This window comes from Rissa tridactyla, chromosome 20 (genome assembly GCF_028500815.1).
Source record: "Rissa tridactyla isolate bRisTri1 chromosome 20, bRisTri1.patW.cur.20221130, whole genome shotgun sequence".
NCBI lineage: Eukaryota > Metazoa > Chordata > Aves > Charadriiformes > Laridae > Rissa > Rissa tridactyla.
This window is the reverse complement of record NC_071485.1, coordinates 4,146,871-4,159,418: the sequence shown is the minus strand read 5'-3', so window position 1 is coordinate 4,159,418 and position 12,548 is coordinate 4,146,871. Positions and strand designations below refer to the sequence as shown.

At 42.2% G+C, this 12,548-nt stretch overlaps 1 protein-coding gene across 9 annotated transcripts in view; it reads right to left on the bottom strand.

Moving 5' to 3' along the window:
• NSD3 (nuclear receptor binding SET domain protein 3) overlaps positions 1-12,548 on the bottom strand; it is a 46,719-nt gene that overhangs the window by 5,785 nt on the left and 28,386 nt on the right. For 7 of the 9 annotated variants that reach the window (XR_008469922.1, XM_054225071.1, XM_054225073.1 and 4 more), the window contains 11 exons: positions 12,196-12,393; positions 11,430-11,600; positions 8,170-8,319; positions 5,734-5,890; positions 4,950-5,152; positions 4,375-4,487; positions 3,293-3,562; positions 2,879-2,995; positions 2,372-2,513; positions 1,723-1,829; positions 1,154-1,358 (listed from right to left, as the gene is read on the bottom strand). Coding sequence is in view for 8 of the 9 variants with exons in the window: in XM_054225071.1 (XP_054081046.1) it covers positions 1,154-1,358; positions 1,723-1,829; positions 2,372-2,513; positions 2,879-2,995; positions 3,293-3,562; positions 4,375-4,487; positions 4,950-5,152; positions 5,734-5,890; positions 8,170-8,319; positions 11,430-11,600; positions 12,196-12,393 (1,833 nt within the window). In the remaining variant the exon portion in view is untranslated. Of the gene's footprint in view, positions 1-1,153; positions 1,359-1,722; positions 1,830-2,371; positions 2,514-2,878; positions 2,996-3,292; positions 3,563-4,374; positions 4,488-4,949; positions 5,153-5,733; positions 5,891-8,169; positions 8,320-11,429; positions 11,601-12,195; positions 12,394-12,548 lie in introns of those variants that run through there. The other 2 variants (XM_054225075.1, XM_054225078.1) reach the window with 2 other exon arrangements.

Sequence of the window (12,548 nt, the reverse complement as noted above, 5' to 3'; positions counted from 1 at the left end):
TTGGCTGAAAACATTGCTGCCTGCATAACCGGAGCTTAAAATAGTTAGATCAGCCTCCTTTGGCGTCAAGGCACCAAATGTCCTTGCAAGATGCAGAGTTTGTTTTGTACATTTTTCTGATTTGTGGGCACCTCTCATTGATCTGGACACAGCACTCGCTCAGACGGGTATCTCCAAATTAAGATTCAGTTCAATGGCAGTGTACTTTGATGTAGAAGACTGAATGCGTTAGTTTTGAAAAGTAAGCGAGAAACGGCTCAGAGAAGAACAAGTTGTTTGAATCAAAATGTTTGAGCACAAAACGCCCCAGATCCCCCAAACCATTCAGGCACGTACTCGTGTGACCGTGTGCTGAGCCCTCAGGCTGCAAAGGCACACTGAACATCGCCAACAGGGAAAAGCCAATGATTCTCACTGCTGTGCCCGAGCCGCGCTGAAGTCCCTTTTGGCTGGGTTACTAACCAAGTTAGTTACCTAACCAAAATTGCTGCTGGTGCCAGCAAATAAGCTATTTTGAAGATAACTTCCATGTTTCTAATACGCTGAAAAGACACGTGACAGATCCAACTGCATTCATGGCAGCCTTTTGGTTAATTTAATCATAGACTAAACTGGACTTCCAATTATTTTCACTGAAGTCTTTGGAATCAGGAAGATTAAAGAGATAAGGACTTTTACAAAATCCTGCAATCGGATTAAGATGTCATACTGCTGAATAATTTGAGCCCTAGCTTCAAAAAGCTTAACGTGAAAAAAGTCAAATGGAAGATACATGCCATCAGGATTTGGTAGATAATTTCAACATATTTACTGATTAATCGAGCCCTGCACATCGTGCTTCCTTTGTCAGTGTTTGAACTGTCATTTGATTTGCGGTTGGTGACCTTGGGACACCAAGATGATGCTTGTATTTCAATCCAAGTAAGAGGAAAGAAAGAGCTGCAACAAGAAGAACATTGGAAAGCATTACCATGCCTCTCTGTCCTTCGGTTCTCATTGAGGAACACTGCCACCTGATGTACTGCTAGAAGTGAGTGGTGTTACAAAAGCAAACGTGCTGCATTTAATGTAAACGAATACACTGCGTTTCAGCTCAAACACTGTCTTGCTGCAGGAAGAAAAGATGAACAGGCAGCCACACGACTGCTCTTACCAAAAGGTGGCTGAGTCAGGTTAAGGCATAGGAGGTGGTACGCTTTGGGACAGTCCTTTTTATCACACATGACTAGTTCTCCCCCATCTCCACACTGGAAACAGTTGTCTTCATGCATCTGCTTCTGTTCTGTTTTTATTTTCCGCTTCTTCTGCTTTAGTTTTGCATTCTTCACCTTCTCTTCATTTGCCGTTGCAAATGCTGTCTAGCAATTACAAAGATCATAGCATACAGTCACTTTATAAACCCCTTGCATTACAATTAATCTCATCAACTTTGGGTTATTATTTGCATGAACTATGCTCAAATTAAATGCACTCAAAAAGCTTTTAAGCTATAAAAGCCAGAAATACCCATTCCCGTGTATCTGAATTAGCACAGTTTGTAATGAACTTCACCCTAGACACAACAGCACTACAGTGCATAACTGTAAAAGCCTTAGAGACTTTCAAGGGTGCAAAGCATTACACAGACTAAAGTAAAGAGTTAAATAAAAGAAACACCTCTCTGCCCCACTCTCACTAGATCTCTGGATTTGGGAAGAGAAGCTTCAATTGTCATCCATGTACCTTTGGACGCACTCCTAGGAAACCACTGCAGTTTTCTGCTCCACAATGACATTCGGTCCTGCCATTGCCCAGGCAATCCAAGTTATAATTAAACGTTAACTCCATTCCTAAAATTTAAAGAAAAACAGTTGACCCACACAGACACAGAGGACAGACAGGGTCGTGACAGTGACACTTCAATAGCATTTCTCTCTTCACGCTCTGAGACCCAGCAGCAGCAGCTTTTAAAAGGGCAAGCCTGGAATGGTGCATTGATTTCCCAGACTTTGAAAGCAGCAGCTGTACTATCACACAGAGCCAGGTAAAACGACGGATCAGGTAAAGCACTTACCAGGGAAAGATAACACACCAAATAAACATTGGTGAAAGCATATGGTAAGCGTTTACACGACACGGAGTTAACACTGCACTTTGCAGCAAACCCCATAGTTCGCTCTAACAGGAGCTTTCAGCTTCAAACTATTTCTGACTATAAAATCCCTGCTGAAACCAGAACTGACATTTGTCTCCACTCCAATGAATGACAAAGTTCCTATAAACGGCACTGGTATTAAGGAACTTCAGGAAAAAAAACCCAAAACGTGGCCAAGTTAGGAACTTAGCACTTTCAAGACAAAAGTACACATGCAAAACAGTGCCATCTTCCTACCTGCAGGAATATCACAAAGAGCAAATAGTCCGACTCTAATGTCGCCATTCACTGTCCATTTCTGCGTTTCACAGTTTGGATTACAACTATGGTTCATAAAACGAGAATAATTCCCCTTTGGGCCAGCGTCTATTATCCGGTCCTTCAAATAAAAACACAAAGACGTATTTAGTACTTACACACAAAAAATGGTTTTCTGCTGACAAGTGACTACTAATGGTTAAAGCAGCAATAAATATGTTTATTTTAAGTTAGTTAAGTGGTAAGTTTTCCCTGCAGAGTTAATTTTATGAAGAAGTGTCTGAATATTTGTGCTAGCAGAACTGAAACAGGCAGAGAGTGCACAACCCGAGACACAGCCTTTCTCTTTCAGCTCTTCACCATTCCATTAAGAGAAACACAGACCCTTCCCTGAGCGTACACCAAGCCTGGAAGGATGCTTCTGCCGGCATTTTGCCCCCACTTTCAACCATAAACAGTGTATATTGAACAAGACATAATATTTACCTTGGTTACAGTTAACATATAAAAATTGGTTACACTGTTTTCATGTGCACGTTTGATCCGCAGCCTGCACTCCTCTTCGTCAATTAGCTCGCCAACGTACTCGTTCACAAATTCGCCCTGCAAAGTAAAGGCAAACAGAAAGAAGAAATCCATGCTTACTACTTCTCATGATGATAAAGGGAAGCAGCACAGAAAAAAAGCATTTCCTATAAAAATATGCTCTAATCATCACAAAAAGCACTACATTTTAACCATCAAGTAGGCAAGACGTGCCTATGTGCACCAGGATTTGTCGTCTAAGCAATACGCCCATTCAAAATAAAAAGGCAGGAGAGCCACGCGCTGTTGCTGTATTCACATTTCACATAAAACTATGCCGATGGCTACCACGACCTCTGTCCTTTGTAATTCTACCTTTTTAATGCTCCTTTTTGTCCTGAGACCCCATCCACGTCGATCCGTTTTTATGATCTCAGCGTCGGGGTAGAGTCTTTTGGTGAAGCACTGGTTCTGACAGCGCTCTCCCGCCGGGCACACCTGGGGGTGGCACTCGTACTGCAGCATCCTGTTGAGACACTCCGACTCCAGCCCGCAGGGGTTCTCGTCCGACGGCTTGCAGTTACAGCGAGGGATTTCCGACAGATCAGCCACCTGAATCTGAACCTTCCCTATCACCTTGTTGGACTGCGGAACGAAGGAAAAAAAAAAGAATAAATGAAGATGACAATGCACAAAGGACACAAAGGCAGCAGCTTTATTGGAGGCCAATCATCAACTGACACGAGAAGGCAAGAAAATAACGATTACGTCATTATATTTCTTCTAGACCCTTTTGAAGGCTAGTATGTCACAAAAGAGACACTTCCTGCAATTCAGAAGCAGACGCATGCACGTGGCATCTGTCACCACTCAGCTGCCAACCTTACTGGGGACACCCTCTTCAGAGAAGCCACTAGTAACCAATTTTAGTGAAGAACAGTAAAACTCATGACTCCGTTCACTACAGCATGGGTCTCTCCCCAGTAAAGTTCAGGAACTCAAAGCACACAAAGTTTATCAAGTTCATCACTACCATTTCTTCCAATTAAACCAAAAACCATTAGAGGAACACCAGGCCCCTGTGCCCCCAAAACTGCTGGCAAGAGCTCGACTGCGGGAGGATGAGCAGTCGCTACTCCCACTGATACGGAGTTCAGCCTTTAACGAAGTTCAGTAAGTTGTAATGGCCAGCACGGATCTAAGACCCGTGACATGAGCTTGCAGGCAGCAAAATTCTACCTTAGGTAAAACTGTTCTTCAAGCGTTAACCCTCTTTCACAAATACTCCGCTAAAAGAATGTTTTATGGTACTACAAGAGAGAACAAAAGATTCTTGAAGAGAACAGCCAGATGATTGATTTGAATTTCCTTAAACTTGAATTGTTGCAAATATTGGTTTAAATACACAGCTTACTCATGCACAGAATAAGAACAGGAAAATAAAGAAGCCAACTCACTTTAATGTGTTTATAAGGTGGAGGTTTCCTTGAATTCCTTTCAATTTCTAATGCCTCTTTGCTTTCTCTTTGTGCTTTCAGCTCCTGGAAGCGCTTTGCTGCTTCTTCAAGTGCTGTGCAAGGGAGTTCAAAATAAAAACCATTAGCACCAAGGTGCTATTAATCAAATATATACATGTATGTATTTAATTTATCTTTTCAAAGGCTAGGAATAGAACTCTATAGGCAAAAACACAAGCTAAAAATGAGTTATCGCAGTATATCATGAATCTATCGTCAGGTACTTTTCAGTAGGTATGGAGATACTGAACAATGATCCCATGCAGCAGAGCCCACGCTCCATCTCAACGTTTCCCAGTTTGTGGAAGAACTGAACTTGCCCACAACGATACACAATGAGTAGGCACTTAAAGAAACATATTTTTATCTGCAGTCAAGGAATCTATATAATGTTTGCAATTTTACATGAACACAGAACACTAGTCACATAATATTCCCATGCAGGTTAAGTGGTGATGGAGACACAAACACGTGGAATTTTTTCATAAACCACTATAAACTTTGTTTGATTTTACCTTTCTTGAAGGTCTTGTTAATACTAGTTTGCCCCTCAGCAAAGCTTTTATCTCCTTCAACATAAGGGAAAACTCTGCCCTGGTGTACCCAATAGTAGTCATGTGAACCAAAGAAAAATACTGGGAAGTCCCCGATATCATGTTTGAGGCCCTGTATGTTGAGAGGCACAGACCTGGGATTGCAGATCTCTGCTGGCCACCACCTGAAAAGTAGGAAAAAAAAGAAAAAGAAGAACGTAAGTTTCTTGAACTATAGCCTTAGCTTCCGAGTCTGCCTAACCAGATTGAGAAACGAAAGGCAGTGTTCCTTTCTTAGAGAAATTAACTCCTTCCTTATACAACCAAGGCTCCCCTTAGCGATACCTGGGAAGCACCACGCAAAACACAGGAAAAGTTCTTATTCCAGATTTCAGAAAAGCTTTGTAAGAACATACGTGGCACAAGAGTGGACTTGTAAGATCAGCTGTAAAGGCTTGTATTCCTGCAGGTGACTAACAGCAAACACAAGCTAGGACATCTCGGTTCTATAAGACAGCCCCTGGTTTTCCATATCCCTATCACGCTCTAGAGAGCGCATGTAAGCGCAATCAAGTTTCCATCATCGCCTGGAAAAAGCAGGAGAATTTAATTTAAAGGGCGACATCGATGTCTGACACAAAGTAGATGTATTATTGTATTCCTAGTTCTTGTTTATGAAGACTGAGCTGCTTGAAATTATTTTCCTGTAATTCTATAGTACATTAAAAACACCCAAAGCATTAAAAACCAAAAATAGCCAACTTGCCTGTAATTTCCAAGCTTGACCCAAACGATCTGCTTGTAACGCAGCTTCTTGCCAGCTTTACAGTCATTGCAATTCCAGCATCCTTCAGGCATTTCTATGTTGAGACACTCGGGGTGAAAGGAAGCTGGGCAGGATTCACAGCATAACAGTTTTCCACCTTTAAACAAAGAAACCCTGCTTGGTTTATAGAAGGACGGACTTGCTTCCCCCTGGGCATCACAACTGACACTCATTTTACTCATCCATTCTACATTCTCATTTGCCTCACAGAAGAGAATGGCAAGAGAGAGGGATCGAGTCAAATTTAACAATGTTGGTTAAAAAAGACCGTGCAGCGCAATCAGCCATCTGATGTGCAAGTTGTGACTCGTAACTGCACCAAAGACACACAAACAAGCAGCTGAGTGATTTTTAAACATGAGGGACATTGGCAGGAGAAGGAACATTCCCAAAGGAAGCAGTGCCTCTGGAAGCGGTGCTGTTAGCGCTTATTTCTTTGGGCACGGCCAAACCCTCGGGTTATTTCTTTGGGCATGCCCAAAACAATGACAAATAACCAAACTTTTAAAAAACACTTTTTCAATCCACATTGTTATGACTGAATCCCTCAGCAATCAGTTAGTGTGCATTAACACCCCCCACAGCCTATAGGTCGATCAATGCTTTTCTGTACCAAGAATGTTGTAAAAGAATCGTAATAAGTCTGTTTATTCCACAAAGAAGTTGTTTACCGGTATGAGCACAAGCCATAATGCAGAATGAGACACCACACAAGTTGTCCCCATCCCATAAGTTCCTTTTGCGCACAAAGGAAATCTTAGCGCAGTGGTTTACGCTTATTTGGACAAAAGTTGTTTTGGCTGGCTTGCATTCTGGCAGATGGATTGAATGTGGAGAGGCACAGCACATCTCTAAGCCACCCTCAGCGAACAAAGCAGCTCATACAATAAGACTTGATGCACTATACATATTGTAATATTTTATATATGTAAGTATAGGAAATACAAATACACATTTTTATAGATATATGATTTTTTTTAATAAACAACAAGTTTTTGTGTCCCAGATGGATAATCTGGTAGAGACTCGAGAGTATTTAAAGCAATTTTCAAGCACATAATATCAAAAGAAGTGTGAATAGTAACTTTCAAACATTTATCAGAAAATCTTGTCCACCTATAGACTTTCAAAAATGTCATTGCATTAATTGATTGTTGCATATCACAGTAAGCATTCCTTAAACAAATCGGTTGCATGACCAATACTGTATTTCCTCTGCTAAAAACCGTAAAATCCATCCATATGGATTTTCCAGAGCTCCCCAAACCCATAATAAAATTTTCACTTTTAAAATATTTTTTTGCAAATGTTACTTCAGAGGAAATACAGACCCAGTGTAAATTACTGAAACATTATCCAACATGGTAAAATGCCAAGAGATGCAAAAAAAAAAAAAAAAAACCAAACAAAATCAAAACACAAAACTTTCAGTGCTAAGCAAGAAAACAAACCAAGACTTCGCTCTCAGGATGCATTAGTAAGATATTGCTCAAGCTAAGCGGAGGGCTCAAAATAATTTTTGTTTTCAGGAATTACAGGAACTACGGAAAGCCATCAATCTAGCAACGTTCAAAATAACCTAACTTTAGAACGGTTAATTGGGCACCGGTTCTGAACACTCTCGGAAAATCAAATTTCTGTGGGGAATAAAATATTACATCTGAGTATTTTATGCAGACAACGGTTACCTCCCCATAAGGTACAGTGAGATGCTGCAGCACCACCCACGCCAGAAGAAAACGCTCTCTCGCTCTGCCCGGAGGTGCGGGTGTTTTTGCAGGGGACAGAGGGCAGCTCCAGCGGCCCCCGCGCGCAGCACGTCCCACAGGGAGCGCGGCTGCCCAGGCTGGCGGGGAGACACAGCCCCGGGGACAAAGGGACACAAACGCGGGCAGAACCTCGCTGCCTTCCCCCTCGGATGGACACAGGACCCACCTGTGGTAACCTGAAACATCCTTTCTTCTCGCTGGCTCTGCGTAAGCTACCTAGAAGGTCTGAAACAGAACACCCCCCTCCGCCTCCATGTATAAAATCAATTTAAGCAGCTGGTGACACTAAACTGCAACAATATCAAGCTCGATTCGCCTCCTCTCCACATCCCTGTGCGAACAGCTGCCCTGAAGCTGGACTAGCCTCGGCCAGATACAAAGTGATTTAACCTCTTTCAAGGAGAATTTAGTGACAGTAATTATTTTAAGCCCTTTTGTAATAAAAAAAATTGCCAACAACATGAACACACGCTCACAATAATCAATGAGTGAAGTTCACTGAAAAGCAATAAGTGGTGCTTGACAAGCAGACATTTCTCGTTTGATTTAAAGAGAAATAATAGAAAAAGCGAAAGTAAATTAAAGAGAAAGAAACTATTTTGGTTACCTTTCTCACATTTCTTTTTGGAAGCTGACGAAGGAGGAGGAATCATAGGTAATTTCATCAACTCAGCACGATTTGATTCATTCAGAAGGTAGTGGGACTTATAGGCATATGAACTGAACAGGGGGTCTGAATGATCCTGCACTACCAGCCCTATACGAAACAAACAGAAAGAGATGAGTTGCAATGAAACTACCCATGATTCCATAAAGGAGAAAATAAAATAAACCAAATGAACACCTCTAATGCATTTATGTGTGAATGAAAAAAAGATAAAATGAAGGAAAAAGAAAAGTCTGACAGGAAGTTTCTTCGCTAAGAAAGAGGTTATGTGTTTGAGAGACTAAATCAAAATGTAACTGGAAAAACCTATGATGAATAAGCTGCTTCTATGTGGAATTTCAGTCGTGCTTTTACCCTTAATTTGTGCATTTAGAGAAAAGCACAGGAAAAGCAACCGATTTTATATCTGTGTGAACCACCCTCCCTCCCAAATGGCAAAGGCAAGCTAATTCGAAGAGCAGGGGGGTGACGGTCACCGCATCAAATCAAAGGTCAGGCTGTTAGTTGGGGCTACAAACTGAAAAAGCAGATGTTGGATACAAGAACTCACCATCCCACTTTACTACAAATCTGTCTCTAAGATCTCATCTATCAAAGTGTTTAGTGTGTTGGAAACAACAACAAGGGGGGTCCGGGATTCTGCAAGGCACCAAAGAAGGATGAAAGCCCTGTCCTACGCCATTTGTTTTTAAGTAAAGCTCCACCAGCCCTGCCCTCCTGCATCTTCCAAATGCAGCTCTTTGGAGCAGTCACGCACTCCGGTCTCCTATATGCTTTTATTTCAAACGATGCATTTGCATTTCTGGATCCTTCTCCACCAAGAAGAGTTTTCCCCGTTGCTGCAGAGAGGCGGGCAGCCCCAGTGAGTGCCCCGTTGCTACAGATCAGAAGCATTCGGCCAGTGAGTCACGGGACAAATAGAGCAACTGCAACCCAAAGCAGCAGGAGAGATGAGCTGCCGAGACAGCCACCAGCTCCGTCCCGTGTGGGACGGGCAGAGCCGAGTGCTGGGGAGCTGTCGTCGAACGGGGGAGCCTAAAACCCTGCCGTGAGGAGAACGGCGTCAGCCTACCTGGGAAGCACGTCCTCGGGGGGATTCACAACACAAGCGTGACCTACGTGTGCAATTATGTGAACTATAACATGCTTAATGAAGGACATTTCAGGAAGGTGATTAAGAAGTCTTAAAATATACTGTATTTCAAGAACCTCATTATAAGCAAGTTTGTATATTTTATAGATTGTTTCAAAGCTACATTTTCTCACTTCAGTCATGTTTTGCATCTCTACAAAGTTTCTCCTTCCGATACCAACTAAAACTAATGAAGTAACAGTTCTCACGTACAGATGCCCGCGGATTTCTACAGCATTCAGCTCCCCGGTTCTCTCTGAGCGGGACCCTGCGTGCTCCTGCTGCAGATGCTGCCCTGGCCTCACGTCCCTCCCACTGCCACGTATGACTAGAAGGACTCAATTCGACCCAGCCGGGGCAGTTTGCTAAATGTAAACCTCGCACAAGCTCTCTTTGGTGAAGCACACTGGCTCCTGATTCCAGCTACGCCCAGCAGAAACAAACCCCACAGAAATTTTCTAGAAGAACAAGTACATGGTTGCTGTAGAACACAGAGGATTCAGTCAGCGGTAGCGGTTTGTAACTTTTCAAGTTCTCAAAACTAAGACTCAGTGAACGTACAGGAGAGGAAATCCCACCCGCTGGGCTTCAGAGGTCACTTATTTTGCCAGAAGAAAATACAGACTTCTGTAGTTTCAACTCTGATGAAGCCAGATTCAGGTATAAACAGAATTACTAAAACAATGTTGAATGCAAATAAATGCAGCTCTGCATCTTCAGCAAGCATAAGAGTCCCTTCCTGTAATTCAGTTCTGGAGTCCTACTCCTAAATTCTGATTTCTGTGCCATACAGGTAAGATGGATGCCAAAGAGCAGGTATTCCTTTTCATAAAGCTTTTACATATGTTCTACCCAAGACAAGTAGGAGGCCTCTATTTTACACCTCTGCATCATAAAGTAGCCAAAACTTGGAGAGAAAATTCCCAAGGAGATTCACCTTCCTGTGTATGTGTAACAAACTACTGCAGATTTATAATCTAAAGTAGGCTCTTCTACGATATTTGGATCTTAAGTCAGCTTCAAGCATCTGTAGTAGCTGGCCACAGGGTTAATAAAGTACAACTTCAAAGAAATTCATTTAGCTGGTTTGGATCATGCGATGTATTTTGATATTACAGCTTAATAGTGTTTTGAAACTGTTAGAAAACAAAATGTTGAAGACAAACCCAATGGCAGAAGCCTGCCGGTGCTTTCCATTCACATCTTAGTACAAACACAGCTTTCCTGACTGAGATCAGCGACATGGCCATCAGCGCGGTTCTCTAATGGCTACTAAGATCCTACGACCTACCTCCCGTAGGAGCAGAGCAGGAGGACAAGACATATCCTGCCATACAGAACTCGTCACACTAATGCTCACAGGGGCAGACCAAAGCCACCGTTGGGCCTTGCCCAGAGACATTTCTCATCTGACACTCAAACCAGGGGATATCACAGAAACTCTTCTGTCATAACCCTGTATCTGGTCCTGGGTCCAGCCTGACTCCGGACAACTGAGACAAGAAACATAAAACCAAAGTGCTGACAATGTGATGGAACTGCTCTACCTACCACCAAAAAGAACTCTGGCATATGGAAAACCCCAGCAAGAAACTCCCTTATATGGTATTGTAAATGTTTTTGTACCAAAGTTCTCAAATGTGATGGCAGTCATAAATTAAAATGAATTTTTCTAGTTCATGAGTAAATCCTACCTTTTAGCCTTAAAAATTTAAACAGTTTTAAGTTTGTGAGTGGGAAAGAATCCCCTTCTGCGTAATAGACTGCATAATACCAGAGCCTCCATTCTCAGCTTGCAGTGGCTGGAACCAGGGGCTCAGCATCTGCTTTTTCCTACCGGCAACACAAGTACCTGTGGCTGCTTCTGAGTATCAAATATTATGGACCAAAATAATTCTCATGAGAACTGTTGACCAAAAAAAAATTAAATAAAATAATCACAGGCAGCATTTAAACCCCAGAGAGCCCTAAGGGAGTTTTTCTTTATGAAATACATAATTTTTATCACTAAACTGCACAAGTGACCACAGAAGAACTATAAAACAGGGGAAAAAACAAGTGTGCTCACCTCTTGCACAAACGAAACAAAAGCCTACATTTACAGCTGATGAGGAGTGATTCCTTTTGGAATGGTTACTACAGATGAGAATGTGGGATGACACAAACAAGCTTCCTGCAGCAATACAGCCATCTCCTGAGTGATAGGCAATGGGGCATCTGAAACATCTCACCATGCGACCTGTTCAATATAAATGCAGAAAAATGCACCATGTCACCCTGCAGTCAGGATATGGTAGAAGACACCACAGACAGATGCAAGGCTGGTCTTTACTCCGATCAGAGTACTAGATTTAAAAGAAACATTTACATCTTAAAAAAAATTTTCACAAAAGTTAACTCTTAACTTTCACTTTAAAACTCTGTTAAGAAAAAACACATGGTTTAAATCATTCTAGAGTCTGCTTGTTTTGTTTGAATAATTCAGTTAATTTCTAAAAGGATTCTTTTTTTTCTTGAAAAATAATTGTTCTAAAGGCCACTACTAACTGTCTTTTAAAAGACCCTTTCCTTGGCCTTGCACTACTAACCCTCGGCTCCCATTAAACCCAGCACAAAAGATGACTCAAGTGTTGCAGATCCAGGCATCCTCAGACAGCAGTCTCGGGCGATAGCTGTTCTCCCACCCACCAGAAATTTAAGTTAATGACCTCGTTAAGAAGGAAACCCTTGTTCCTTGCTGCACACTGCATTACAGAGGGTAGAGTTCTAGCAATTGTTATTCTGATGACGCAGTTGAGCTTCCTCCCGCTGTTCAAAGCCAGCTCTACTCTCACCTTTACTTGCTTTATGAATATCCTTATCCATGGAGCAGGCGGTACAGCAATGCTGCGGGCAACGGAATCCTCGCGACTCGAAGAGAGCGGTGGCAAACTTGCGAACACAGGCCTCGTGATAAAATTTACCGCACGTGTTGACCGAACAGCGCTTCACATCTTTGCCGGGAAGTTTGCACGAAAAGCACGTATGTTCTCCTTGTAAAAGAAGGAATAAGGAAGCCCAACTGTAACGGCCAATTCTTTGAGATACAGAAGTTGTTAAAAAAAAATTCCGAAGCGAACAGTTACACTGGTTTGAGCAACACAGGCTTCTTCCCTTCTAACAGGTAACTTGGTTACTATAATCCGTA